At 46.8% G+C, this 26,493-nt stretch overlaps 1 protein-coding gene across 1 annotated transcript in view; it reads left to right on the plus strand.

Annotated features, from left to right (window-relative positions):
- ITPK1 (inositol-tetrakisphosphate 1-kinase) overlaps positions 1-26,493 on the plus strand; it is an 830,437-nt gene that overhangs the window by 800,137 nt on the left and 3,807 nt on the right. Inside the window, exons 9-10 of the mRNA XM_069637740.1 lie at positions 1,723-1,790; positions 11,841-12,003. Coding sequence (XP_069493841.1) covers positions 1,723-1,790; positions 11,841-12,003 — 231 coding nt within the window. The remainder of the gene's footprint in view (positions 1-1,722; positions 1,791-11,840; positions 12,004-26,493) is intronic.

Genomic DNA, 26,493 nt, shown 5'->3' on the forward strand with positions numbered 1-26,493 from the left:
TGGATGAACGGGCGCTAGAGAGTCCAGGTAGAGCAGTCGCTGGACGAGGATACGAGTACATGGATAGCTGCATTGTCTGATATGCAAAGGAGTGTTCCTATTGTATTACCATGTGGACATGGGTATGCTGGACAAGTTATGGGATTCGCCCAGACTAATCTGCTGTAACCATATTTGCATCATTGATGCTAAATGCACGGTTTGTGTGTAATTTATATTATCAGTACTCCTCGTTTTTTTTCTTTCTGATCTTCATTTTAGAAAATCAAAATAAAAGGTAAACAATGAGTGGGTACGTGATAAGGGACGTTCGTGTGTGTGCGTGTGGTGTTTATCAGGTGTCTGCCCATTTCGTGTGTTTCTTAAAGCTAGGCTGTCTGCCTGGGCGTTGTTTTTATTCTCTAGTCTGCATTTTCTGAATCTGCACATGTTACTTGCATCCTCATCAGCCACTGTACACGATCTCGTTTTTTTCACAATGCCACCCTCTAGCGTTCAGATGTAGCAATACGTGTATTCTGTGTGGTTGTAAAACCACTAGCCCTTGTTACTTGGTTATGTTATAGGTTGGTAGCATAGCTCTGTGGGTTGAACTAGTGCGGCAGAGTTCTGTTCTTAAAGGCAGGACAGGTTAAAGGGTTGAAGTCCGACAGGGCAGACCTAGCGCCCCCCACCAATCTCGATGGCATCTGTATGATTGTATTGTGCAATAATAGCCAGTCGTGCTCTACAGTCATGATGTTATACACCATTAATTAACGCTTTGTCTGCTGACCGGACACCCTCGAATGGGTATTACCCCAAAAGATTGGGAAAACCCCGAATGCATCAAAATGCCAAATTAGGGCAGTGTGTAAAAAAAAAAAAAACAGACGAGGTCCTAAAATGTCGAATAAGGGGAGCGGGTGTTGCGGGGTGTGCCCCGATGCCCTTAATCGACATTTATGGAATTCGGGCGTGTCCCCCACTACCATATACATCAAAGTGGGACACACACACGTACCCTGCGTTGGAAGTTCTGCGTCTCAATGGGGAGGCGGAACTTGGGTCACAGGGGAAGAGCCGTGGGTGGGGACATCTGGGAAGTGGGCCGCCGCAGGTAAGATTTAGGGGTAGCAGGGCGGGGCTGGTGTAAGTGCCGAACATTTCAAATGCGTTATTTTCAGCTACGAAATATTCACGCGCATACCCTCGAAATAGCTGCTCTTGCCATTACCCCATTCGGTGGCAGAAGTTTGTGTTGTGTGCTGTAAAGTCCTTATTTTGGTATTAATGGATCCGATTAGTACCCACTGGTAGACATTCCAGCTGACCAATCACAAATGGTTGCTTCTGGAACGAGTTGCTGGCATGTTTTTGTATGTGTGTGTGTTTTTTATAACTGCTGTTAAACCTTTACGGACGATTCTAGATGGCACTGATTGCGTCTTGCCGATGCACTTTAGTCCCAGTTTAGGTTTCAGTAGGAGCTTTTTAACCTGTGGACTAGTCCTGATTTTCCTCCACTGGATCTATATAGTCCAGTGTTCAAATGCCTTGTTCTGCAACCGGATCCCGCAGAACCGTGTGCAGCTTGTCCAATGGACTTTCCAGCAGGACATATGCAGCAATGTTGTGTATTCGAACCGTCATGTTCATGAATGGTCTGTATTTATATAATTTAAATAAAAATATCCATTTAAAACCTGGGAGCTAAATCTGTCTTCTATTTTTTTTTTTCAGATCGGAAGTCCATATTTTTCAACAGTCACAATGTGTCGAAGCCAGAGTCGTCATCGGTGTTAACAGCAGTAAGTACCGCTTCCAGTCTCGTCTGTGGCCCCTCTAAGGGATTTGCCTCTGGAGAGGACTCTGCTCCCTGGTGTGTCGTGATGCAGGGTGACCGAAGGCTCTCGACCACTCGGGAGCCGCATCATTTGGTCATGTTGAACCCTTTTAATTGCTCGGGGCTCGTGCTGACTCGCTATGAAGCTCAATGTCCTAATTTCTTCTGCACTAGTGCATGTGAAGACCTCCTAAATTAGGGGTGCCATTCTGGATACATCAAGAGCACTGCTTGAGGCCCGGCTTCCTGGCATTCGATCCTCGGCCCATATCTTCATAAATCCCTTGGAAATGAATACACCCCTGATTAAGGAAGATTTAATTGGAGTACCATCTTTGTGAAATAGGAGTGCGTCTTCACCCCTGCACCCACAAACTCCAACTCAATCCAAGGGCAATCGCTTTGCTTTGCCTTTCTACACACATTCCCAGTGCCATGTCCACATTGCTGCCCCCCTTCTGACAGTGTTTCTTCCGCCAGTCCCTAAAGCGCATGCCCGTGTTCCCCCGCCACCCCTTTCTCCAGCTTGATCTTCTGCCATCTCCCACTCACTACAGTATCTTCTAGACCCCCCCCCCCCCGCAACCTTCGTGTTATACTTGCCCGTGGCTACATGGTGTGACCAGCAGCCATGAGCGGAATTCCCACTTGGATTTTCTTTGGCACAGCACCCTTGAGAGTTTGAACATGTTCGCATTGCAACATTTCTAGCGCTTGCTTGCTTGCTAGTGGAGTGATTCTGGCATGTATGCTATTGGGCTCCTGGCCCTCTTCCACATCTGCGTACAGAAGTTCTGCCCCCTACGGCTTTGGGGATCCAGGCATTCTTGATCCAGTAACTTCTGGCAACACCTCGTCGAATGTTTGATAGGCTGAGAGGATACGTGGACGGGGCACACAATGGAAACTGTACTATTAAGATCACCAGGTAATTATATGACAAATGTTTCGGAACTTCCTCAGTTTTGTCGATCTGATAAAAGTTTAGACCCGCCCCCCTACCTCGATGGTTTCGGCCAATTTCTAAAGAACTAAAATAATTGGAGCTACACAGTGGCCTCAGGGAGAGATCTGACAATCCCATATTGGATGGTAGCGTCGAGCGCAACCATTCTTGTAGCATATTTCACAATAGAATTGAAAGATTGAAGATCACATGCCTCTTATCTGCGTCAAACCCAGAAATATCAATCTGCGACATAGATTACCACATGTTTGCTTACACCTAAATGTTTACCTCCTGCAAAGAGTTCTAATGGATTCTTTCCTCCCATGGATTCCCTATCCCAGCGCACCTGCTCTCCGGAAACTGTGAGGGCGCAGGTCGGCTCGTCTAGCGCCTCTACATGACCCGAGCCAGTTATGGCATCAGGCTAGTGTGTATATAGCGACGGCTCGCCCCATGACCGCAGTTCCTTTTTTTCATGCACTCTGTTCGCTATTCGGGAACATGCTCATCAAGGTTAAATAACTTTTCTAACAATGCCATGCCTAATCCGTCTAAGGCCCCAGGTTTTAAGCCAGGTGCGGATTGCAGCTGACAGAGGTCGGGCATCCGCACCCAGTGGTCGAAGTGGGTGGGAGTGATGCGTGTCTACTTTTTTAAATTAAATATTACTGTTCCTATACTTTTATTTAAAAAAGAAACCGTTTCAGTATGGTTTCATTTTAAAATAAGAGTAGAAAGCAGTTGAAAGTTGCACTTCAGTGCACTGCACTGAACCTTCCCTTAAGCAGCAGGCACATATGTTTGGGGGTTTGTATTGTGCGTGGGAGGGGGCGCGATGATGGGTGTTGTGTGGGGAGCGGGGCAGGGCACATAGTTACACTAATTCATTTCATACACTTCACCCACTGTCCGCACCAGATCTGCCTATACTGCTTGGGTGAGGACCACAACATCCAGGACTGAGGGTCATGGCAGTCCATGCATCCGAAGGCCCTATGGGAAAGGGCAGCAAAGGTTTTCACCTTCATCTACAAGGCGAAGGGTGAGGCGCCACAATCTCGGTCGAGGTCACAAGACACGGATCAGGCACTCCGAAGATTGGGCATTTCCGCGCAAGGAAAAGCAGAAGAAAGAAGAGAAGAGATCCCGCTCTCTGAATGGGTCCTCACACCTGCATTTTGTTGTCTGCTTTTTTGAAGAAGAGCCATCGCTCTAAGGGTTTGCCTGAATGGCCAAAAGAGGAACCTTTTCCAACCTAATTCTCCGCTTGGCACCAGCACTTTTGGCACAGGCAATGCCGACTTTGGGGATGGGGACGCCTGGGCCCACTGCGTCTGCTGCAACTGGCAGGGCACCCTCTAGGGACCACACCCACCAGCTCAGGCCTGGCCCAAAAGGAAGCTGTAATAATTCTGTGCCCACAGGCCCCGCATTCGGGCATCGTGGTCATCAACGCTGGGGACACTGCGGATCCGTGGGAATATGCCCACTCCCTACGGATGCTTTTATGTTTCAAATGTATGATATCTATGACCATGAGGTTGACCAGATCCCTTTTGAGCTGGAACCTTTGGCCTCGAGGGATTTCCCTGAGGTATTCTACAGGGAAGGTGGGAATGCACTGGCTCTGGCAGAGGACCTGAAAGGAACCAGCGGCCTTGACGCCTCACCGGAAATTGATTTCTTACCAGGTCCCAATCCGGGAAAGCCCCTAGCCGCATTCCAGTGCCTAATGGCAAATGTGGCCAGCACTTTAGGATGATATTCTTCATCCAGGCCCAGGGTACAATATGAGCTCCGACATGTTGGACGAGGGACCCAAAATGTGGAAGCGCCCCTGCTGGAGCTGTGGGAAACGCCTCCCACTCTTCTGGCTGTGGACAGAGACACAGAGAAGAAAAACTGCCCCGCCCTGTCAGACCGAGCTTTTCTCTTCTTCTCCTCCTCCTCCCATGCTTCAACTGAGATCTTGGTAGTCCAGTCCTCCACGGCTAGCCTACAAGCATCTACCTTCCATTCCCTTCCACTGGACAGGTAGAGTAAGAGGTTGGATGCATGGGACAAGAAGGTATTTGGGGCACACAGTCTGGCACTGTAAGCCGTGAATGCCTCATGCGCCATGGCAAGGTTTTCCTTTGGCCTTAGTACAATGGTGGCCAATGCAGCCGAAAACATCTGCCGATGGAAAAATGAGGGACGGATATCAAGCACTGGTTTCTGATGGGAGGGAGGCAGCACACCAAATTCTGCAATCAGGTCTGGACACAGCAGACTGTGTGGGTATGGCCAAGGCCACCAGCACAGTGGTCAGGCGCCACTCCTGGCTAAGGACATCAGGAATTGCAGTTGGCGTCCAAACCAGATTGTTTGACATGCTATTCGATAGCACCAACCTTTTCGGAGCCAAGGCTGATGACGCTCTCCAGTAGGTTCAGTCGTCAAAGGCAACGGCTAAGTACTCAGGTCTTGCCGTACTCCACTGCCTTTGCCCCAACAGGCCGTGGTCAATCTGCCTCAGGAAGAGGCAGGTGCTTCCCAGAGGTAAGGGGAGAGTTGCCCAGAGAGGTGGCATTGCCTGCCGCTTCCTCTGTCCACTGTGCACCCCATGGCACCAAACCTCAGTGATGTGTTTTTTACCATGCATCTCCCCTGGATCCAGCAAGCCCTCCTTCTGCAGGACTGGTTGGTTTCCCTAGAATTTCAGGACACCTGCTATCATGTTCCAATTTGTCTAAAGCACAAGGAGGTGCCCAAGGTTTGTAGTGGGACAACAGCATTACCAGTTCAAGGTCCTACCTTTCAGTCTTTCATCATCAGCCAGGGTTTTCACCAAGATGCTGATAGTGGCTCACCTCAGGAGAGAAGGCGTCAATATCTTTCCTTTCCTGCATGAGTGGCTCGTCCAAGCTCACTCCCCAGAGCTAGTGTCAGAGTATCTATTCCGCATATGCACTCTATTGCACAGTTTGGGCTTAACCCTGAAATTCAAAAAGTCTCACGGTCTGGCATCCCAGTTTCTCCTATTTGTCAGAGAAGTCTTGGACACTCGCCTGGGCAGGGCTTTCCAGCCCAAGGATCGAGTGGCAAACATCTTTTGGATGGTCACTGTCCTCCAATCACAGGAACAAGTCTGTGCCTTGCCTTTCCGGAACCTTCTGGGCCTCATTGCCTCCTGCATCCTTGTTCAGAGGCGAGGCTGTGCATGAGATCCATGGCTTCTTTGTTTTCAAGGGCTGCAGTTCCAGAGCCACATGTCTTACCTCCTCCAGGTCTCTGTCCAGGAGGATCTGACATGGTGGGCCGTGCGAGTCAACTTGCTGGGATGCGCGTTGAGTCAACTTTGGCCCTAGGTGACAGTGGTGACAGATGCATCTCTGACATAGCTGGGCCACTCACCTGTCAGACCTGGCGGTGAGCGGACTGTGGTCTCCTGCTGAGTCCCAGAAACACTTCAACTTTCTGGGGTGGAGGACTATCAGTCTGTCCCTTGTCACTTTCCACCCCTCTGCGAAACGCAAGACTGTGCTGATTCTAACAGACAACACATTGGCCATGCACTACCTCAACAAATTAGGTGGTGTGGGTTCTTTGTCTCTGTGCAGAGAAGCAATGAGACTCGTTCTGGGCTCTGGAGAACAGTGTGTCTCTGATGGCTGCTCATCTGGCCAGACGAGAGAATTTCACAGCGGATGCCTTGAGCAGACAGAATCTGGCCTCTCACAAGTAGGAACTCTGTCTGGAAGTTCTGGAGAAGATCCTCTCTTTTCTGCAGTGCTCCTCAAGAGGACCTCTTTGCTTCCAGTTCCAACAGGAAGTGTGAGATGTTCTGCTTTATGTGGCGTACATTTTCGACTTGGTGCTGGGAGAGGGACCTGGCTCCTTTATCCTGTCCTCTGTTCCCTGTGTTGGATTTTCTAATATCTTTGGGCCAGACAGGCCTGCAGATTGGCACTGTGAATGGTTACTTCACTGCTATTTGTGTTCAAAAGGTCCCCAGAAGAGGTCTTGTTTAATCGCAATATCCCACAATAATGCAGTTCTTGCAGGGGTTGTGTAACCAGTTTCCTCCCATGCCATTTTGTGATTCTGTCATGGAATTTGAATTTAGTTTTTTTTTTAAAGATTTGTTTATTAACATTTCGCATTAAATGACAGAATAAACCCCTCTACCCTGAGCCCCTTTCCTCCACCTCCAACACAACCCCCACCCCCCCCAAGCTGCTTCCCCCCAACACACAGATAACAGTACTTTGCCCCCAGCATCTTGACCAAGATGGCAACATCAGACAATGTCCAAAATCCCTAGGTTTTGCGGGCACATTTGAAGCCGATTATCCTCCCACAGATATGTCAACACCAATCACCAATATTCCCTGAATTGCATATAGCCCACCTGGATGTTGTACGTAACCCACTCCATAGCTAGAATGTGCCATATCTTTGACAGCCACTCATGAAGTGGTGGGGATACTTTGCTTTTCCATTTGCGGGCTACCACCAGAAATGCTGTTAAGACCATAACCATACAAACCTTAAAGTTGCTGTCCCTTGCAGCGCCGTTTCCCTCCTCCATAGACCCAGCGTGCATACCTCCATCCCCAGTAGCAAATCCAAGTGCAACATTTTTTTGATTGCCTTTTTCACCTGTTCCCAAAAGGGGGAAATGGCTCGGCATGACCACCAGATATGTGCCAGTCACCCCGTCCCGTGCTGCATAGCCAGCAGATCGATGGAGCCTCTGGGTACATAGTCCCTAATCTCTCCAGTGTATAGTGCCAATTGGGTGAGAACCTTGTACCAAGCTTCTCACAGTTGTATCGACCAAGTAAGCCTGAGAATACTACCCCACAGACATTCCCATTCCTCCTGCATAATGTGCCTTCCCACCGTTCCCTCCCCACTTGCTCATGTAAGACCACGTCGTCTGTGTTGCCCCCTCCACAATTAAAGTATATAAAACCGAGATTAGGTGAGAGTCCACTGAGCTGGAGGTGATGTTCTTCTTAAATGCGGTGAATTGCCTACTCGCCGCCTGCTTGTTGGGAGGGTGCATCGCCCAGTGCCTGAGCTGATAGTATTGGAACCTATCTCCTTCGGAGAGAGCGAAGGACTGCTTACACTGCTCAAAAGATTTGATTTCTTGGCCTTGCATAATATCTCTTAAGTCTCTTACAACCTGCTGTTTTGCACTTCCCAAAAGCCCTTTCGTCCATCCCCAGTGTTAACTGCAGGTTCCCAAATAGAGGTGTGAATGGGCCTAGCAGTGTCTATATCCCCCTTGTTTAATTAGATCATCCCACACTTCCCTGACTAATGCCGTGATCTGGGATGCCTGCATACTAGCTGGTCGATTCCCCCTTAACTAGCCAGAACACTTCTACCTGTGGAGCCCAGACCACCGCTCTGTCCATGTCCACCCACAGTTTACTGTCACCCCCTGTTAGCCAGTGCTTCAAGACTCATAGCTGGGTGGCCTAGTATTATTGTCTAAAATCTGGAAACCACCAGTCCCCCCTTGCATTTCGGAGCCAACAGTACCCGCAGCGCCACCCTCCTTTTTGTATTGCTGCAAAAGAAAGCAGAGAAGCAGATTGAGTGACCTAAAGAATCTCTTGGGGAGAGTGACTGGCAGGGCCTGAAAGTAGTATAGGAAACGCAGAAGGGTCACCATTCTGATCGAGGCCATCTGCCCCAACCAGGATATATGGAGAGGGTTCCAATATGCAAGATCTGTTTTAAAAGCGCCAAGGCGTTTGGGGTAATTTGCTTCACAATGTGTCCAAGGATTTCGTTATATGGATCCCCAGGTATTTTATTTTCTCTGTTGCCCAGTGGCATGGGGAACGCCTTTTTGCCTCTCCCAGGTCCTCCTGCAGTAACGTGATGTTTAGCACCTGATTTGTGCACATTAATTTTCAGTCCTGACATTTCTGAGGCCACCCCCTCGAGAGGGCCAAAAGCATGTCACCGCCAAATGCCATTTTGAATTTAGTTTTAATGTTTCCTATGAGCACTCAGTTTGAGCCCCTTCATTCATCTCCTATTAGATTGCTCACCCTAAGTGTGATTATCCTGATTGCCATCACTTCTGCGAGACGGGTGAGTGAACAGTGTTGTCAGATTTACCTTCCTATTTGATTTATTATCCAAAGAGAAGATCATTTGAGAATGTGGTCTTGGATTTCAATCCTTCTCAGAGAATCAATCTTCCTGTGTTTTTTCTACACCTTACCCTTCCAAGAAGAGGAACAATTCCATCAGCTGGACCCTGTACGGGCCCTTTAGTTCTACACTTCTGGTATCCGAGAGACTAGGGAAGATAACTAGCTTTTCTTTGTTTATGCTGGTGCTCGTGCTGGCTGAGCTGTCACCAAGCAGACCCTGTCCTGGTGGCTCATTCTCTGCGTCTCAGAATGCTGCGATCCGGCTTGGAAAAATGTGCCTGAGGGTCTCGGAGCTCATTCTACCAGAGGAGTGGCTGCCAACTCTGCCCTGCAGAGGGGAGTCCCAATCCTGGACATTTGCCAGGCAGCACCATGGCCAACTTTGCATTTGTTTGGATTCTCTTTTGGGTCAGGATGTCCATGTTGGTAGGGCAGTCCTCTGGAGTTTTCTGGTTTAGGTGATGTTCTTGCTTCCTCCCACCTCCAGGTTTACGTACTGCTTTGGGAGTATATCATAGATGAGGAATCTGTGGGAGGAAAGAATCCATTAGAAGATCAACTTACTTCCCTCTCAGTAATGTTATTTGTGATGGATGTTCCTCCATGTATTCCTCATTGTGCCCTCCCTATCTGCCCCTCTTGCGGGAAGCTAGTATACCATTGGTTGTACGTCCCTCAGCTTCAGAGTGCTAGGGGAAAAAGGGTGGCACTAAGGTTATGGGGCGCGTTACCGTTATATATATTTGCTGGCCCCAATGTCATATCTGACGCTTGGTGCGTAGAGACGTTGGATGGAGTGGACACGGAGGTACCCTGCGCCCCTGGTGGCGGAAATGTTTCTGGAGAACAACTGCGCTGGAATGGGGATATCATAGATGAGGAACCGAACCCGGGGGAGGAACATCCATCAGAAAGAACATTACTGGGAGATGAGTAATTTTTTCCTCTCTCCGATAAGATTTCATAACACATAGATGCTTACATGTGCTTACAGTATATCACCATGTTAGCAAACGCAACCATACTCTCTTCTTGCCACCTCCTTAGCTACCCCATTACCCCCACTTTGCTTACAGGCCCCAAAGCACCAAGAGGGTGTGCAAGTGTTAGATGTTGTACTGTATAAGACCCTTTAACATACCTTATAGTGCACAGGATGTCCAGAAACGATCCTAAGCACAATGTGTGGCTACTGCTTCAAAGGCACCACATATATCCTGGAATTATTTGGAACAATAATTCTTTTGGTTGCTGAGGGAGCACAGATGGAGAGCTTGGAGATGATTTGTTTGGGGGGATAACCTAGTGCTTTGAACAAGAACACTGTTCAAGAAAATTCACAGATGAACCTTTCCTGTTTCCAGATGCTTTCCAAAGATAGGGCAGTGGAATGCAGATGAAACCTCAACGATTGGAAAATGGGGAGAATTTAGAGTTGAATGAGCGTTTCATATTTGTATTGGTCTTTGGTTGGCTGAGAAAATGGCACATGTTCTCGAAGTCATATACATGTCTGGTTGACTTTGAATTGTCTCTATCCAAATAGCCAGCCTGAAGAATGATTTCCTTTTGGTCTCATCAGACCTGAGACTGCATTTTTTACTTTGTCTCCTTTACCAAACGATGCTTCTAGGATCCTGCTGAGCTATCAAGACCCTGATATAATTGTAGGAAAAGTTCTAGTGCTAGGAAGGGCAGAGAAAAGCAAATTCTCCTTATTGCCTCTTGCCATTCCTCCAAAGAGCAAGTGTCGGCACCCAAAGTTTTCACCAAAAAAATTGAACCCTTTGTGGAATATACATTTATGATTAGTGCATACTCGCATACTAAGATACGTCTGTTATCTTAGAACAAATCCACTAGCCATGCTGATAATGTCTAGCCTAGACCCAAACTGTGGATCGGAATTAGAGCAGTTCTGTCCTCGATCAGTGGTTAATAAATGAGTTAGTTCACTTACATGGTTATCACTTGCAGATTGGTTTTGGTGCTGGCACACTGCCGGTATTGCCTCATGGACCCCGGCGATTAACCCGCATCAACAACACATAAACTTCACCCACAGCACTCGAGGCTTTCGCCCGATCCGATACTAGCACCAAAGCCCAGCACTCGGTGTATACCGAGCTGAAGCTGCCAACAGCACACCGCCTCTCCCACTCTCCTTCTCCCCGACTAACCCTACCCACCCTTCCTGTTTGCAGATCCGCCAGAGCGCCTGGGGACCAATTCCGTTGGCGACGGTGCGCTATACAAGTACCGCTAACATAACATAACATCAAGGTGAGGCTGAACTTGGGTACTTTCAGCAGTGCACAGATTCACAATTACTGGTCCCAGGGCTCATAACCTCTGTCTCCTTCAAGTTTGCTGCCATTTTAGGTACATTACAGCTGATGGGTCTTTGTTACCCAACATAGGACGAAGATCTGCCACAAGTGTACACTATTTTGTATTTATGTTGCCTTCTGAATAATGGGTACTGACCAGGATGGCTAGAAATGGTGCTATTTTTGTACTGATTGGTTTTTGGTACAAGAGCTCTGCCAGGCCCTCTTCAAAATAAATACTTGGTGTTTCCACGCATGAAACCGACATGTGACCAGCACAGGACAGGTGCCATAAATCACTTTACTGCAAGGCTTAAGGCCAGGTTTTCTAAAGTATTAATAGCATGACTGTACTGGTTCTATTGAAGTAATTGTGCACTGTGGCAGGCGTTTGCAAGGGATACGTGCATTTATTTTCAGACCTGTGATCAGATCTATTTCAGAGTTAAAGCCGACTATGTTCTTTTTACACCAGAATTGAACTCAAAGAATAGATAACTCTGAATACAGTTTCAAAATCCATTCTTCGACCTGACCCACATATGACGTAAAACACTTGTTTTTTCTCTTAGCTCGAAAAAGTGGAAGGTGTCTTTGAACGGCCGTGTGATGAGGTCATCCGTGGGATCTCAAAGACGCTGCGGCAGGCACTTGGCGTCTCCCTCTTCGGCATCGACATTATCATCAATAACCAAACGGGCCAGCACGCGGTCATCGACATCAATGCATTCCCAGGTAAGCGAGCAAGATGGCCTTCGCATAAAATAGTCCTGTTCAATGATGCACTGCTGCCTTTACATTCTGAAATTAATGAGACATCGGTTGTATACTAATTGACCTTTTCACAATTGACCTCGGGAGAATTGGCCTAATTTAGGTCAATTAGGACATATATGCAGGGGGGGAAACCCCCCGCAACCCCCACCCAATCCAGAACCCCCGCAACCCCACACCCAATCCCTTTATATTATTTATAATCCAAAACCAACCAAATACATACATAAAATAACTAAAATAATATAAAGATCAATTGTGCAGAAGGTCAATTAGGATCACTATAATTAGGTCAATTGTAAAAGGTCAATTTGGGTAATACCGAGCCATCACGTGGATTTTATAAGATACACAGAAAGTGCTCCTTCACCCTTTTCAAATTGGCCGGTCTCCATTTTCTTTTAAATGTCCAGCTGTGCTAGGGTAGTAGGAATTTGAGCCAGGGAACCAGAGATGGGAGTTTTAATGACTGGCCAAGGAACAGAGAAAGGTAGACCAAAAGGGTGAATACAAATTAAAGGGCCAGGATAACGAGAGGTATAGGATAGAGAAAGGGAGAGTGAAAAATGTGGAGTAGAGCAAGACGGAGGTGGGGAGGCAAAGAGAAAGCGGGAAATGGAGGAGAGCAGCTTGCAGAGTGTAGGAGCCAAGATGGAGTGTGAAAAAGGATTGGGGTTGTTTCTTTGGTTTTATTTTTGATCGCAGCAAACTGCCCGCAGTATAACTGCTCGGAACCACGCTTTAAAAGTTCAAGTTTTTTTTTCCCCCTGCAGCCAAAGTTAAGGAAGCAGGGGACACCCCTGAGACCCCAAATACCGAACATGAGCAGAGGGGGACTCCCCACCAACCCCCGCTCTCCCTGTTCGGTATTTTGTATAATATGCAGGCAAAGTGCTCCGAAGGTCAAATTACACATGTGAAAAACGAGCAAATGTTGCATGCGAACAAACATTTTCTAACAAATTGGCTAATTCTGTGAAAAAGAGATGGACTCGGAGAAAGGAGGTAGTAGATTGAGAAAGAGATAACGAGACAAATGGAGGGAGGCGGCGAGAAAGCAACCTAGAGATGAGAATAAAAGAAGCGTGGGAGGGAGTGGTCAAATGGAGTCCATGCATCGAATCCTGGTGGGACCAATCGCTCTTTCAATTTCTCAAGGTTGATACAGTAAGTAGCATTGTCTTGGATAATTTGAGCACCTGATTAAGGATACAGGGCTCCTGGTCAAGACCCTGTTCTGCTCAGGAGGGCTAAATTGTTGTAGACACAAATGAAAGGGTCGGTAAAGAGAGATGCATGTGGACCCACCACAGGTCTAAGTACATCAGGACGATAGTTTCACATCAAATAAGGAACATACCCCTTCTTTTGTTTCAAACTGTTCATTGTGATTAGAAACATTCATGTGGACAAATACCCGTTCAGAGACGCAACACAGAACAACAAGATAGTATAAATCACGTAAACATACAATATATCAAATATTGTCCCAAGGTTCATTGTCTGGGCTAAAGTACATACATTCTAACAAAAATGTATTTGTTGCGTCTCTGAACAGACATTTGTCCACATGAATGTTTCCAATCACAATGAACATTTTGAAACAAAAGAAGGGGTATGTTCCTTATTTGAAGTGAAACTATCGTCCTGACGTACTTAGACCTGTGGTGGGTCCGCATGCATCTCTCTTCCCCGACGATAATTTGAGCAACTACTGTAAGTGCAGCTTTTTTGTTTTTTATTTGGGTATACAATTATCAAGTTATTGTATGATAAAGAATTATAGAAGAGACATAGGTAGAGGTTAGATGTATTAGAAAAGAAGAGAAAATCCATATCATATGCTGAAAAAACATTTGTTGAGAAGAGTAAAAAATCACATCATGACAATTCTCTTTTCCCATAGTTGCAATTTTTCATACCAGTTATTCATGCACTATGCTGTAACCTCTTTTGTTCTCTCTCTTCAGGATGTTCTCTCTTCAGCATGTTCTTTTTAATATGCGTTTTCTCCTCTTCGTTTGGGCAATGGACCCAATGCCTGTTTTGTGCACAAAAGGAATGAAGCAAACTAGTCTGCAATACATTTGTACATGTAATCTCTCTTATATGTTGTTTGACACGCCATCTGCAAAGAAGTGTTAAACGCTTGGTAGCAGTATAAAAAATCACACAAGTGTGGGCCAGCACTCATAGCGGGTGTCACCAGGGGTCGGGTCTGCAACCTCTCCAGTTTTGAATACAACTACCATCAACCCGTACCAGCAAAAGCAATGGTGTAGGAATCCGGGGGGTCCTTGTCCAAAACATCTGGAGATCCTCATGTTAGACCCCTGGGTTCTGACGTCAACTTACTTTGCAGAGTATGTAGTTGTCCACATGTTCAGCAGTCTGTAAACAACTATGGGGCAAACCTACCTTCAAGAACCAAGGGCGTGACCCAGTCCAGCCACTCTCCCTTTCCAGTCCATGCACTGGAGAAAGATGACCCGTTCCAAACGCAAGCTGGTTTCTTGGCTAGTACATCTAACGTGAGGATGGCTGCTCTAAACAAAATTGCACAACTAAATAATGGCAGTCCCCTGGATAAATGTTTACCGGACTGGAATTCCATAGAACAAGCTTATTTAGGCAACGCAGAAAGATGAAGGTTTTTGGCACATTCATCTGAGGCAAATCTATACATATGTAGGACATTCTGCCTCAACAAAGGCTCCTCCGTATGGCTTTACACTGGATGGCGTGTAAGATGCAAAAAGATGCTTACTGAAGCTCTGAACGGGAAAAGGAACCTATGTTCATATGCAGCTAAGTTGTCGGAAGGACCTTTTGACCGATAGTTTTGTCGGAATCTATATAACTTTGGGCATGTCATTGGTATTAGGCAGCTGTCCAACTAAATCTAACCACCATAAACAGCAAAACCTTGTGTCTTGATATCAGACAAAGGGCCTCATCAAGAGTTGGGTGCTACCCCGACTGGGATACCACCCAACTTTATTTGCATTAGTTCCCACCCGTCCGGCGGTATTACCGCCGGATCATGGGTTGGGTGCTAAACATTACTCTCATTCCTCTTTGGGCCCAGCGGTAATTGCACCAAAATTTGGCATTTTCCTGGTGGGTGTACCCCCAGCTCAGAGCTGGGGGTAAACATGCCAGATTTGAGATTGGGCGGAGCGGTAAATGCAGCGGTAACCCTGTTACTGCCACATTTAAGGGCTACCTTCCAACTCATGACAAGGCCCATAGGCGAAAGACATCTATGCCTCTGGGCAGGAGACTAATGCTGCTAAGCTGGAAAAGGATAGTCACGCTTAAAATTAAAGACTGTATGCGTGAGAGGAACAAGCTTGCCATTATGGGAGTTAATTATAAATCTCTTTTCAGAAATTCCTGTCTGTATTTTAAATATTTGTTTACAAAATCTTTTCCCAATGTTATTTCTTCCGTTTATGTTCATACCTCAAAACTATAATTGGTATTTGTGTATGCTTTTTTTCTTCTTCAATGGGTTCACTCCACTTTGAGATGGGACATTTACCAGTAAAGCACACTCACTTGAGTGTTCAGTTTCCTCATTGGCTGCCTGCAGTGCAAGCTCTGCTGCAGCATCGATGGGCAGTTACCATCACTCATGCGCTCAGGCATAGCAGCGACGGCAGCCATGCTGCCACCGCAGACTGCCTAACCTTGCTTCCACTTCCTGTTTGTTTTCTGTATTTTACTACAAAAAATGCAGACAACGTACGTACCCATTTCCGTCTGAATGTATCTATATGAAACTTTAAAAACACAAAACTGAGAGCGATGCATGTTAAGTGATGGATGAAACATGTTTAATTACATCTGGGGGCAATATTTGGATGTATTCAGCTTACCTTGTGGTAGCGTGCCGGACGCACTGTTTTACTGGATATACTGCTTTATCTGAATGTGGGAGGAAGTCATTCATTTGGAAGAAGGGGATTTAAATGTGGGTTATTCCCCAAGTGAATACTTTCCAATAGTATGGATGAATGGCAATATGACCAGTTGAGCGAAGACCACTATTGATACAGATAAGATGCTGAACAGGAGCAGCAGAGCAATCTGGGAGGTTGTTAGATGAAGGGGCGGGTGGCCTTCCAAGTATACGATGTACCTCTTGAGAATTACTTCAAAACCCTGTATTGTGGGACGTTTTTGATTTCTCGGGCTAGGGAGTTCTAGAGGAAGGGTGCCAGGGGTGAGTGTCAAGCGTATCTGCGTTGTGTGGCCTGGGGTACTCCCGGCGATCTACGGCGACTGGCTGGATAAGCTTTGTGGTGTGCACACTGCATAGAGCCCACACTCTCATGGTCCTAAGGCATAGCACCAGAACCATAAGCAGCAACCTTCCTGCACCACGGGCCGTCACCTCCCTATTTAAGTGGTGCAGAGACAGTGCAAGCACTGAAAGAAGGCGTCTGATGGTAGAGGTGAATAACTGCAAAACAGGGTTGTGGATAGTCAAACAGCAGCCAAAAACCTCAGACGGAAGGCAGGGCTCCAGGTAGAGCATCAGGCAGCAAGATCTTCTCGACGACTGCCTCGTGGGGGAAGGGTTCTATTCCTACTTTTTTCTAGTAAGAAAGAAAAACGGCCAGTGGCGCTCAATACTAGATCTACGTACCCTCAACAAGTTTGTTCGTCACCTATAATTCAAGATGACCTCCCTTCAACTGGCCCTTCCATGGCTCAAGAAGGGCGATTGCCTCACTACCCTAGACTTGGAAAACACCTACTTCCATATACCCATCCTCCCCACAGACAGTAACCCGTGCTTACTGTTAGCGACAAACATTTCCAGTTCAAAGTACTTCCTTTCGGGCTAAAATCTGCACCAAGAGTGTTTTACGAAATCTCTGGCCCCAGTGGCCACACACCTCAGGCGCTCTGGGTTACAGGTTTTTCCATACCTAGACGACTGGCTAGTGAAAGGAAGCTCCCTGGAAACGGCGTCGGAGGCAGTGGGAAGAAACACATCCCTACTCCAAGACCTAGGTTTCTCGATCAACGAGTTGAAATCGCCACCACTACCCACACAGACAGCAATCTTTCTAGGAGCAGATCTGGACACCCGAGTTCCCAAGGTTCGCCCCTCTCCGGACAAGGTGGCCACAATGTGAAACCTCATCGCATGGTTCAACGAGAGAACAAGCTCCACTGTCAGACAATGGGCTTAACACAGTGGGTCATGGGAGGACATTGTGCATCTCATGCCAAATTTCCACAAAACCCTTGAATAATGGGCCAAACACGCTCATCCTCTACAAGCTTTACCCTTCCAGCTACCCACACCCACTCTACTCTTGAGAACGGAAGCTTCACTCATGGGCTGGGGCCCATCTGGGCAATTTACAAGCCAGCAGGGTCTGGTCATCAGCAGAAGCCAGTCTACACATGTGCTGGAGCTCAGGGCCATTCGGTGGGTGCTAAAGTCCTTCCTACCGGTACTTTCCGGGCAGATGATGACCATGCAGACGGACAACACCACGTCAGTGCACTATACAAACAGGGTGGCACCAAGTCCAACATCCTCTCGATGGAGGCACAACAGCTCTGGGACTGGGAAATTCTCCACAAGATGCACATGAAGGCAGAACATCTCCCTGGGACGGACAATGTTTTGCCAGATAAACTCAGCCGACAATTCTTTCAATCCCACAAATGGGAGATCAACGACCGCGATTGGGACAAATTATTCCTAAGATGGGGAAAACTCACCATAGACCTATTTGCAACTCAAGTGAACAAGAAGTGCTATCAGTTTACTTCCAGGTACCAGTAGAGATACTCCCTGGGCGATGCGTTCTCCATACAATGAAAGGGGAAATTCCTTTACGTGTTCCCTCCGACACCTTTAATCCTGCGTGTGCTCCGCAAGATGGACGAACAACCCTGCACAGTGATACGGATAGCACCAATGTGGGCACAGCAAATTTGGTACCCTGCACTCCTTCAACTAGCACTGCAGAAGCCATTTCACCTCCAGCCTGACCTGCACCTGTTGTCTCAGCACAGGGGTAAACTGCTTCACCACAACCCAGCCAGCCTGTCCATCTGAGGCTGGTTCCTCAGCAGCGAAAATTCCATGACCTTGTCCTAGACGCCAAATGCTGGGGTATGCTGAGAGCTGCCAGGGCTCCGTCCACCAGATGGACATATACTAAGAAATGGAAATGGTTCAGATCCTGATGTTCAAAAGCTGGCACAGATCCCTTCTCGGCATCTGCAGTACAGATTTGACCGGTTACATGTCTTTATAATGACACATTGTTTTGAGGGGGGTGGGGTACCTCCCAAACCCCAGTTTCCCACCCCAGAAAACCCACCCAAATGTTTTGCCCCCAAGATTTAACCCTTTACACCACCACATACATGTTTGTTCTATTTTGCGTTATAAAGGTTTCGTTAAATGTGCATGTCTATATACATGTTTTGTTATAAAGACTGTTTACCATTTTACCTTACCTTCTACATCTAGCAAGGAGTGGTTTGGCAGTTTGTTCCATCAATGTCCATCTCTCTGCCATCTGCGCTTATACCACCAGGCCTCATCAACAATTGCTAGTGGCACGACCGGCGGTCAAAACATTTATTAAAGGACTTATGCGCTCTTTTCCCAGACAAAGGAAAATTGCTCCTGCATGGAGTCTTAACACAGTCTTCGCCACACTGAGAGCCCCTTGTGAACCTATTAACAGTTGTGGTGGAAAACAGCCTTCTTGGTGGCTATCGCCTCAACCAGGCGCATCGGGAGCTACAAGCACTAACCACGAGCCACCTTTCACAATCTTTCAACAAGGACAGGGTCATTCTTCAACCTCACCCTAAATACATTCCTACGGTCATGTCTGAATCCATCTTAGCAGAAAGAATTGTTTTGCCCAGTTTCTTTGGCAACCACACAACCGCAGCGGAACGGACGCTACATTCACTAGATGTTGCGAGGACACTCAAATTCTACATTGAGAGAACAGGATAATTCAGGACTTGGCCAAGACTTTGTCGCCTTTGCAGGACGAACCAAGGGTCAATGCACATCAAAACAAGGTTTGGCACGTTGGGTTTCCAGTTGCATTACTCACTGTCACCAAATCAGATATAACCCTATGCGAGCCATGCCCACGACGCACTCCACCAGTGCGTTCCGGGCAGGAGTGTCTTTTTGAAGGACATTTGCCAGGCGGCCACCTGGAGCACCCTCCACATGTTAGCCCGTCATTACTGCTTGGAAGAAGACAGCAGAAGGGAATCTGTGGCATGACAAGCAGTGCTTCAGCACTTATTCACTTAAGGTAGGAGCAGCCTCTTATTCTTTGACTTTTATTTCTTCCCACCGTCCCTCTACATATTTTTTCTGGTAGCCTTACTGTGTACGCTATAAGGATGTTGCACAAGATATATATAGCGCATGCACATACAGGTGCAACCTTCCACTATCAGACACGTTAGATGATATTTAACTACTTGGTATTCTATTCAAGCTTGTGAATCTGTGAAAGATCCAATTCTGGAGAAGTCTTGGATGGTTTTACTTCCAGCATTGGTATCTTTCATAGATTCACATGGGCCCACCCTCCTGAATTTCTCCAGCATTGGTATCTTTCATAGATTCGCATGCGCCCGCCCCTGCTCCCTCTCCAGTCGTCATCTCTTAATACCCTTTACGGTTCAAAATCGGAAGATAGCTGACTGGGGTGAAGCCTAAGCCATGCCACATCATTGGTTGGGGCCTAAAAGGACCAAAGGAGGTGGAGGGACTACACAAGTGAAGGACTACAAAGGCCTTGTCGGGCTCTTTGGGTGCAGTTTTCTCTTCCTAAGGAAGACATTTTATATTAATTTTATTATTTAAAATACATGGGCTTCCCAGTCTGACGACGGGGAATATTGAAGCATGTGAATCTATGAAAGATAGTAATGCTGGAGAAATACAATTACAGGTAAGTATCTAAGACTTCTTATGCAAAAGGGGGCAGGCCACGAGGGTGGTGTCCACAGTCGCAGTGACTGCTCTGCAAGGTGTCCCTACCGGTGCTGCGTGAGACAGCTGTCGCAGTTTCAGTGAAGATCCCTAGAATGGGGACACCAACCACTCCCTATCCCCCCCCCCTCCAAGAAGTCTCTAGAGAGCGGAAGGAGTAAGGCTTTTCTGACCTCTGGAGGGGTACAGGACAAGGGGCTGAACCAGGAGGCCAGTGCAAATTTATATCAACTCTGATGAGGGCGATGGCAACCTGCAAGAAGACTACAAATTCGGACCACGAAGGGGGCCAGGAACCATTATTTGTAGGTGGGTAAATGCGGATGAATCTTGTTGCCTATCTTGCCTGAAGAGGCCTACCAGCCCAGAGCTGCCTCCTCTCATTCCTTCCTCCCCTCAGCCCAGGGATGTGCCTTTCGACATTCTGTGCACGCTGGTATCGGAAATTCAGCAGAGACTGCCGCCCACACCAGGCCCTGCTCCATCTAAGAGTCCCACAAGACCGCTTCCCGGAATCCCTTGTGTGTGCAAGGGACCCTGCTGGTTCAAGGCGTCCACCGACTCCACCTCCAGCTCGGGACTTGACCCCAATTGAGGATCCTGCCACGCGACTGACACCGACCAAGCTGATGACTTTGTGCCAGCTGACAGGGAACCAGCAGGTGCTGAAGATCCGCAGAGGGCCTATGCGCCGGATGAGGTCGGCTTCTTCCACTCGATGATATTCAGGGCCTCTGAATTTTTCCAACTGGTGCCTGAGGAGCGCTGTGAGTCAAGACGGAATACCATCATGTCTGTCACCCTGTTGAACAATATCTGTGATGAAGGCTTGCCCTGTTGAAGAATCAGAGCACCGCTCCATCCAAGTGGGAAAGGCTTGAGAAGAAATACAGAATCCCAAACTCCGCCCCCAAGTGCCTGAGGTCCCAGCCTTCACCTGACTCTGTGGTCTCAGCCGCTGCCAGGAAACGCTCTGCAAACCCGTCGCCCTTGTCCATGGTGCCCCTGAACCAGAAGGGGAAGAAGCTGGACGCTATGGGGAAGAGGATTATCTATACAGCTCCCCCAATGAAGCGGACAAATTCAGAATTAACGCTGATACCTGTGAGACGACATAGGTAGTCATAGCTGTACGAGACAACAGCTCCTCAGTGAGAGACCTCATCCTGTTCTTGGAACCTAATAAGATTGGTCTGAACAAAGGTCTGGGGTTAGAAGATCGAGGATTACTGTACCCACAAAAGAATTGTTTGTCCTGATGAAGGCCTGTGTGAAACTGACGGGAGAAACCCACCTGGGATGAGACCTACCCCTTGATGTTTAGGCCGAAACGCAGTGCGTCGACACAAGTTGTTTTTCAAACCTTTGGCAAAAAATGGGATAATGGACAATAATATATTCTGCAGAGATTAAAAAGAGTTGACGCAAAAACTGAGGCGCAAGACAGTGTATTGCATAGAGATCAACAAGTGGACTATTGAGTGCATCTCACATTTGAAATATACTGTCTGCAACAATAATATTGAAAAAGAAAAATGTGATGTTGGTTTTCTTACTCTTGCATGTAGATGTTCCGATAACAAGCGAATATCTGTTAACATCATTGTTGGGTAACAACCGTAACTGTGGCCAAAAAGGTTGAGCCACATCCTATGTTCTTTGTTACTAACCCAAGATAATGTGTTAATTTTTTTGTATGTGAATATGTAATATATAAGACAACACATGCCTTTTAACATGATCACATTTTCCATAGGGGAGAAATGTGGAAATTAAATAAATATTTTTTTTGATAAAGGCGGAAATTGAAAACAAATATTTCTTGCAGGGACCGAATGTGGGGTGTTCAGTGGTTGACATCAAGGTCAACCTTGTCTTTAGCTAGTGCGGTGTGCCAGCATTCGAGTACTGGAGAAGGAGGAAGTCTGTGACTTATGTTGTTTGATTGTTATTACCCTTGTTATATCACAGATGCCTCGTAAAATAAAAATTAAGGGTTTGACCTACTGTATATACAATTATTTATACAGCTGCCAGCACTATTAAGGCTGCTAATGCCTTGGCCATCTTGTTCCACTACAACCAGGAACTGTGGTATAGGCTGAGCTCTATCCTGGTCTTCCTGCCCAACGACAAGAAGGCAGATTCTATTGAGCTGTTCCAGGAAGGGGGCGGGGGGGGAAGTGGCCTCAGACCACGCCATCACAGTGCCAGTGGACATTGCAGACACCAGATTCCGTCAGATGAGCAACAAAGTGTCCCTTTGTTGGCACAGTTGGCTGAAACCTACCAACTTCAGGCCAAACGTTCAGTCTAAGGTGTTGGACATGCCATTTGACAGAGAAAACCTATTTGGCAAGACGGTCGACGAGTCGCTCCACATCAAGATTGACACGGAGACGGCACATTCACTGAGTAACCTGCAGCAATGTCTTTCGTTCCATTAAGGGAAAGCCCGGCAGGTCCTCCAAGGGCTACACCCCCTCTTATAGGCAGCCTTCTCGCTCTGCGACGAAAGAGGCGTACAGAGGTCGCTAGCAGGCATATGGCAGCAGAGGATAGGCGTTGCTGCTGCCCATTGGGCAGGGTCCCGACACCGAAACAGGCCTGAACTGGCTGTAGACTCTGGCCCTCACTTGTGCACCCCAGTGGGAGGCTGGCTGGCGAGGTTCATCAGCGTGTGGAAGACCATCACCGCTGTCAGATGGCTGCTGGACGCTCTCGGGCAGGGGCACACCTTGGAGTTCCAATGCAGAAGTCCTCACATTCCCCCCTGTAACTTGACAAAAAAAGCATGTGGCGCAGCTGCTGCAGGAGGTCCAGGCCATGTGAAAAAAGGGGGTGATAGGGACGGGCTCTATCGCCTCAGATGAGACCTCTGCAGGAGTTTCTGGATGCAAGGTGGCTAAAAGTCTCTGGGTTCTGAATGGACAAGATTGCCCTCAATGTGGAGTTCTGTGGGGCAGGCACACTCATCTTATGCAAGGGGCTCCATTTCAAGTGCCTCCTTACCAGGAGATGGTCACCACGGACGCTTCTCTGGAAAGTTGGGGAGCCCACACCAGACAGTTGCACGCCAGAGGCCTCTGGCTGTGAGGAAGAAAAGACCCTTCACATCAACATACTGGATCTTTGGGCTGTCTTTTGGGCCCTCAAGTCCTTCCTGCCATCTTTGAGGGGCAAGATGGTGAGGATCTTCATGGACACCACCACCATGTTCTACATAATGGAGGGCGAGACGCGCTCTCGGCTCTCTCCAGGGAGGCCCAGGATCTGTGGCACTGGGCCATTCATTAGGGCATGTGTCCCATCCCTTTTCACCTGGCGGGCACCAAAAACATCATTGCAGACTTGCTCGGTAAGGAGCTACGTTCTTGCCACGAGTGGGAGTTTTGCCAGAACCAAGTGGATCTTCTATTCCACGAGTGGCGTCGGCCCCAAATCAACTTTTTTGCGACAATGCTTCAGTTGAGCATTGCCACCTCCTGTGGCTGTGTATATGTACTGCTGTGTAATTGTTATTCATGAGCATGTGAATCCATGCCAGACCCCATGCTGGAGAAGTTCTGAGTTACTTAACTTTAACTTGTGTTCTCCAACATGGGTCTGGCATGGATTCACGTGTGAGCACTCCCTCCTTCCCGTCTGTGGCTCTTCTTGCTTCATACTGCCACTTTACGTGCTTACCAAATCTGAAGATGGCCACCAGGAGTGAAGTTTATGCAGAGGACTGTCATTAGATGCGGCACTATGACCCAGAGGACAGTGATTGGTTTAGAGGAGAGATACAGTTTTAAAGTGAAGCTGTTCGGTTTTTCTTTTACAGAGGATTCCAAGCCTGACGACAGGGAATATTCATGAGCTTGTGAATCCATGCCAGACCCATGCTGTCACACAAAAAGGCAGTCCCCTTAATGAACAAATTCAAAATTTGATTCTGTAAAGCCACACTCTTACTAGAACACGCAGCCATCATAAACTGTATTTGAATAAATCTTCTGAACGGCATACAATTGAATAAGAAATGCATTATTTATTCAGCAGGCCCATGGGTCCTACAAAAATACACCTCATAAAGTTTATCAAATCTGTTTCAAATTACACTGATGCAGTAAATGAATAGTAAAACAATAAAACCACATCTCTGACCAGTTGGACAAAACAAATATTGCATGCTAGATGGCCTATTGTACAGGCAATAACACATTTATGCAAATAAAGAATTTTATAACTGAAACATATTTGTAAGACGCAGGACGAAGAAACAATGTAACAACTGAAACTTGGCTTTGCGTAAGAGTCAATCTAATTGACACAGATAGAAGAACTATACTACTGACCCTGTCTAACTAGAATTAGTAGAGTACATGAACAGTAATAAAACATATTTAGATCTAGACACACATCCCAGGTCGAAGAGAACAAGAGTTACAGATAAGTAACTTAAACCTTATCTCAGCTTCCCATACAGAACCTCATAATTTCCCTGGTTTACAAGAATAGACTATGCAAATAGTCGCTACCTAGGAATGCCCGAACCATCACAAAAAAGAAATACGACGCCTCCAAAAGACAGTGGCAAGATTACTCCTGAGACTAAATGGAAGCCACAACACCCCATCCGTGAGAAGACTGCGCTGGCTGTCAAACAAATACATTTCAAAGCCCTCTGCATTGGTCAGAAAAGCAGGAGCTGCCACCCTTCAAGTAAGTCACCCAATACCATCCCGAAGAACCTTAAGATCTAGCATTGACCTCCAAATAGAAACAAGACACTATGAGAAAACTAAATTCAGAGGAACGTCCTTATCTATTCTCATAACCAAACTATGGAACGCAATCCCAAAGGAAATTAGGACGGAAGACCACCTAATCATTGGGAAACGGCTAAAAGCATGGTTATTCCACTCGCTGGGATGAAAATTGATCAACAACTACACAATGTTCATCCTTACGGGATGTCACCTCAACCCATACTATGCCCAAACCCCACCCACAAAGGCATGGAAGCACAAGTGAATGAATTGCGGGAACCTTGACAACCAAACTCTTTTTCACCACTCCTACTGATGTTTCAAGAATACACACAGTTTTGTTTAATGTCTCAGGAGGAACCAGGCAACCCAAACCCCATACCCCCTACCCCAGTCCCTCTATATAATGCTCACTTCAGAGGCATCTTGCAGTCCCCAACGCAATTATCACTCCTATACTTAACCTCCCCTTCTTGTTTTTGTTTTGCCCCACCCATCATCCCCCACGCCAATGCAAAAGTGAGGGCCCTACAAAAAGAAAAAAAGAATAGCTTAGCTGCAAAATATCCAGATACTTCCCAAAAACCAACAGACCATTTCCTTTTCTCAACCACCCTCGCGAGCCCCCGCTAAGCACCCAAACCTCACGTCACTCTCAAACCAACTCACAAACCCCAATAGACTCCAACACCTGACAACACAAACACTGGATGACGCCCATCTGGAAACAATAAGCATCCAGTGTAAAAAACAAAGCAAACCCAGAAAGCACAGATGCCAATTCTTACTGGTTCTACACACTTCAACAGCTGAGCACACCTGTCGTATCCCTCTCTTCAACCCTAACCAACCCACCCCTCTTTACCTTACAGAGCCACGAGAGTAACTGTAGACCATAGAAATATCAGCAGTGTCTGGTATTAATCAACTTAGCATAACATAACATTGGTACATCCAGCATGGACCTGTTTGTTTTAATGGCATTGCTGACTATTTGGGCATTGGGCAAAGCAAACGTTCGTGTTTTAATACATGTGAAGAGATTCTGGCCAACATTGTTGCTGCTAGAATGGACACGTTTTCATAGTGTGGCATGGCATGTTTACTAGCATTATGGGTAAAGCCAACATGATGAATGTTTTTACATGGGGATACTGACCTACTTTAGTGCAACCTATGTGGTTATGTCTTCCTACAGTAGCATGGTTTTACTATTGGCATTCTGGGCAAAGCCAACATGATGAGTTAACTGCCATGTCTAGACCCAGAATGCAAACTGCTCCTTTAAAAAGTGAGAACTGGCTCAAGATTGGACCGTTTGAGGGTATGGATGACGTTGCAGTGTGTCAATGTCCCCACTCCCTGGCTTACATTACAACTTATTGGATACTAATGTATCCTCATGACACAGGCAGGTATGTGTAGGAATTGCAGTGGGCTATCTAGAAAGGTATAGGGTATGTTATCCTGGGAAATAAGAATGCACAGAATTTCTTTCATGTATGGTCTGTCAAGATAATGAAATGCAATGCAATTATTTCTGGAAAAAAATATTTTCAAAGCAAAAGCAATTTTTAGCAAGCCATCAGTTTTCTTTTTTTTTAATAAATTACTTGGGGCCTGATTCACAGAAGCCTTTTTATAATGGCACAACCCCATTGAAAAACGTTGTGTGAATAAGCCCCT

This window comes from Ambystoma mexicanum, chromosome 14, assembly GCF_040938575.1.
Source record: "Ambystoma mexicanum isolate Mex_15411 chromosome 14, UKY_AmexF1_1, whole genome shotgun sequence".
Lineage (NCBI taxonomy): Eukaryota > Metazoa > Chordata > Amphibia > Caudata > Ambystomatidae > Ambystoma > Ambystoma mexicanum.